General features: G+C 33.0%; 1 protein-coding gene across 1 annotated transcript in view; it reads right to left on the reverse strand.

The window, feature by feature from the left end:
* LOC108688795 (symplekin) overlaps positions 1-3212 on the reverse strand; it is a 5920-nt gene that overhangs the window by 486 nt on the left and 2222 nt on the right. Inside the window, 9 exon segments of the mRNA XM_018195212.1 lie at positions 115-479; positions 571-706; positions 788-948; positions 1028-1206; positions 1315-1556; positions 1663-1846; positions 1948-2220; positions 2416-2858; positions 2937-3107. Coding sequence (XP_018050701.1) covers positions 115-479; positions 571-706; positions 788-948; positions 1028-1206; positions 1315-1556; positions 1663-1846; positions 1948-2220; positions 2416-2858; positions 2937-3107 — 2154 coding nt within the window.

Consider the following 3212-nt stretch of genomic DNA (forward strand, 5'->3'; position numbering starts at 1 on the left):
ATTTATACCAATAATATAAAGAGATTTTCGGTTATATTCAACATGTGTAAAGTACAAAAATTAAAAAATATATATATTTTTTTAAATGTGCTTTAAAATGTGCTACGAAATTACCTGATTCTCGGCAAAAGCTTCAACATGAGCCAGCAAAGGAGCACGTAAATTGCTCGCCATCCGAAGAGCCTCTGCTAACTGTGCCGGTGGTAATTGTAAAATAACGGCGAAACTTTGTGGCTGTGTACGTTCGCAGCACTTCACGAAGCCTTCCCACACTTTCGGCTGTTTCCACACTTGCTTCAGAATCAGTCGTTGAAGTATATTCATAACAAATCCGCTTAATCTAGGATAAAGAGCCAAGCTTTGTATAACTGTACGCATTAATAATGTCGGTAAAGGTGTCATTTCCATAAGATGTTGCATCACAACGGCGACTGTTTCCTGCGTGTACGCTTGTTTCTCAGCAAAACAAAGAGATGTTGCTGTATACGAAAGAAAAAATTCCGTAAAATTTATGTCAATAAAAACTTTCTCTCGAGGAAATAAATAAATATTTCGCGTAAATCAAATTACCTTTAATGACGGTTTTTAATTCAGCCTTGCTTGGATCTATACTATGTAGAGCTATCAATAATTCCGCAGGCGTAATAGGCGATGTATGAGGAACTCCACTGTCATTATTATGTGTCCCAAGTAATCTGTTAAATACCTGAAAAAAATGTATTTATTATGCTTTAATTATGCTTAAGAAGGTAGCAAATTAAAGTAATATTTTAAATGCATTATTTACCTCTTTTACGACAATAGGATTTAATTTGATTAATTTTGGTAATGCGGCGATTACTTCTTTTTTTGTGAGTCCATTTAAGACAGGTATTAAAAATCTGACATCGGAAACTCTAGTCTGATATAATTCGCGTACTCTGGCTACTAACTCTGCGCTTGGGGCAGCTGCATACACATATACCATAATATAAAACAATAGACAAAATACAAATTAAAAAAATACATATTTTAAATAATAACATACACTTTTCTGTAAGAATATGTATAATCCTTGTGACTAAAGTTTCAGATCCTTTTGGACAGTTTTCAACAAGTGCGAGAAGTTGTGGACTACCCATACCTAAAGATCTCACTGGCCCTTCTACCAGTCTTAATACAATACGTTTCACATCTGCTCCCATTGACGTATATACTCTAGCTAATCTGTTATTTATTAAATATACAATATATAGCACGCAGAATTTTCATACAAATATATTTTATATACGTATATTTAATAATTAAAGAAGAAAATGGTTTTATATTACTTACTCGTGAATCAGATCTTGATGTTCACTGAGAAGAGCAAGATACAATCCTAAGCAGGCACGTGTAGTTGATTCGGTCCATAGATTCTCGATTTGCGGTCTGCCTCTATCTTGTCCGAAAACAATCTCCGGTGGATTATGAAGACGTAAAAAGCCTAAATATAGTACTGCGTATTCCTCGATTAGTTTACTTAACTCTGCTCGGCTGTATAACTGACAAACTAATTGTATTGCAGCTTCTCGTATCTATTTATTAAAATGTATTATAACATTTTACTTTATATAGTATCAATATACATATTTTTAAATTATATTTTTAAATTATATATCATATAATTTTTAATTTTCTTACTGTATTGTTTTCATGTCCAGTATGGCACAATAAGACATTTAAAAATACCAGTTGTTTAGTTGGTCTACGCACTACCATTTCTTTCAGAAGTTGCAATGGTGCAAGACCTCTAGTTTCGTCAGATGATACCATTTTTAAAGCCTCTACAGCATCTTCTGTTATTAATGGTGCTTCCAAATAAAGCCTTTTATAAGAAAAAGTTTTGTGAACAATTAGATTAACATAAATGTTTATACTTTTATATTTCATTTCACACGTGTATGCTTTTTCTAAATTTAATATTACCTGGATAACAAAGCATCACGATCTTTACCCTGAATCAAATCAATAGCTGAAACTAAAGTGCATAATAAAAAATTATATGCCTGATGTGGAGCTTCTTGTGGTTTTGTACATAACGTAGTTCGCCTTTGAAATCCTTGTAGCAATGCATATTCTTCATATAGCCAACCTAATGCTAAATCTAATCGATTTCGCATGTCATCAGTAATATAACGTAAAACAGCTTCTTTAATGTAAGGATTGAAAGTGGCTGCTAGCGTAGTCAGAATCTTGGATCTGTAATACAATATAGATAAGACAAAGAGATAAACTATTAATGATTAGATACAACATAATATCTGTGTGCATGTGTGTGCGCGCGCGCGCGCATGTGTGTGTGTGTGTGCGTGTGGAGGGGGGGGGGAGTGTATGTATGGATGTGTCATATATTAAAAACTTTTATACATAATAATAATTTATGCTCCGTTATACCTTACAGTAGCTACACCACCAAAAACTGCAGTCTTTTCTGAAAGTAATATCCTATTGACTGCCATCAATAACATCCGTTCTTTAATTTCCTTCGGAAGTGGTTTTGTCACTTCGACTAATTTCAATGCCTTCATACGATTTCTGGCCTTTGCAAGTGATTTCTCATGAGCCTCTAATGAAGCTTTTGCTTCTTTCTCTTTTTCCCGATCTTTTTCACGTTTACGCTCCCGCTTTGCCTCAGCTACACTAATTGTGGGATTTTTAATTAAGTCTTCCATTACAGCATCTTCTTCCTTATCTCTTTTGTTCTTTTTTGCTTTAGTCTGTTTAATTTGTGTTGCTAGAAGTTTAGCAATTGTTTGACGTTGTATATTAATATCAGTAGTTGCTGTGGGTTGATATTCCCTTTGGAAAATTGTAGTCATAGTATCCGGAACCCATGCCTATTGAATATCATTCAATATTGATAATTTAAAGTTTATTTTAGATAGATTAATATAAAATATAATTTGTAATCATACCATACTATCCATTACCAAATCCGTTGCAATTTCTACACTGAGTCTTTCGGCAATAAAACTTTCAGAAAGTTCAATTAAGTCTGGTAATTTAGGCGCAGGAACAGTAGCTACTTCTGCTTCATCTATTATCACTTCAACTTTTACTCGTTTCGCAGCAGTAGCAGCTATCTCCTTCGATTAATAAACAAATCTTTAAAAATAATAATATGCACAACAAAAATGTATTTACTCAAAAATTCATATATATATATATATATATATATATATATACACACA

The sequence above is a fragment of the Atta colombica genome, unplaced genomic scaffold (genome assembly GCF_001594045.1).
Source record: "Atta colombica isolate Treedump-2 unplaced genomic scaffold, Acol1.0 scaffold239, whole genome shotgun sequence".
Lineage (NCBI taxonomy): Eukaryota > Metazoa > Arthropoda > Insecta > Hymenoptera > Formicidae > Atta > Atta colombica.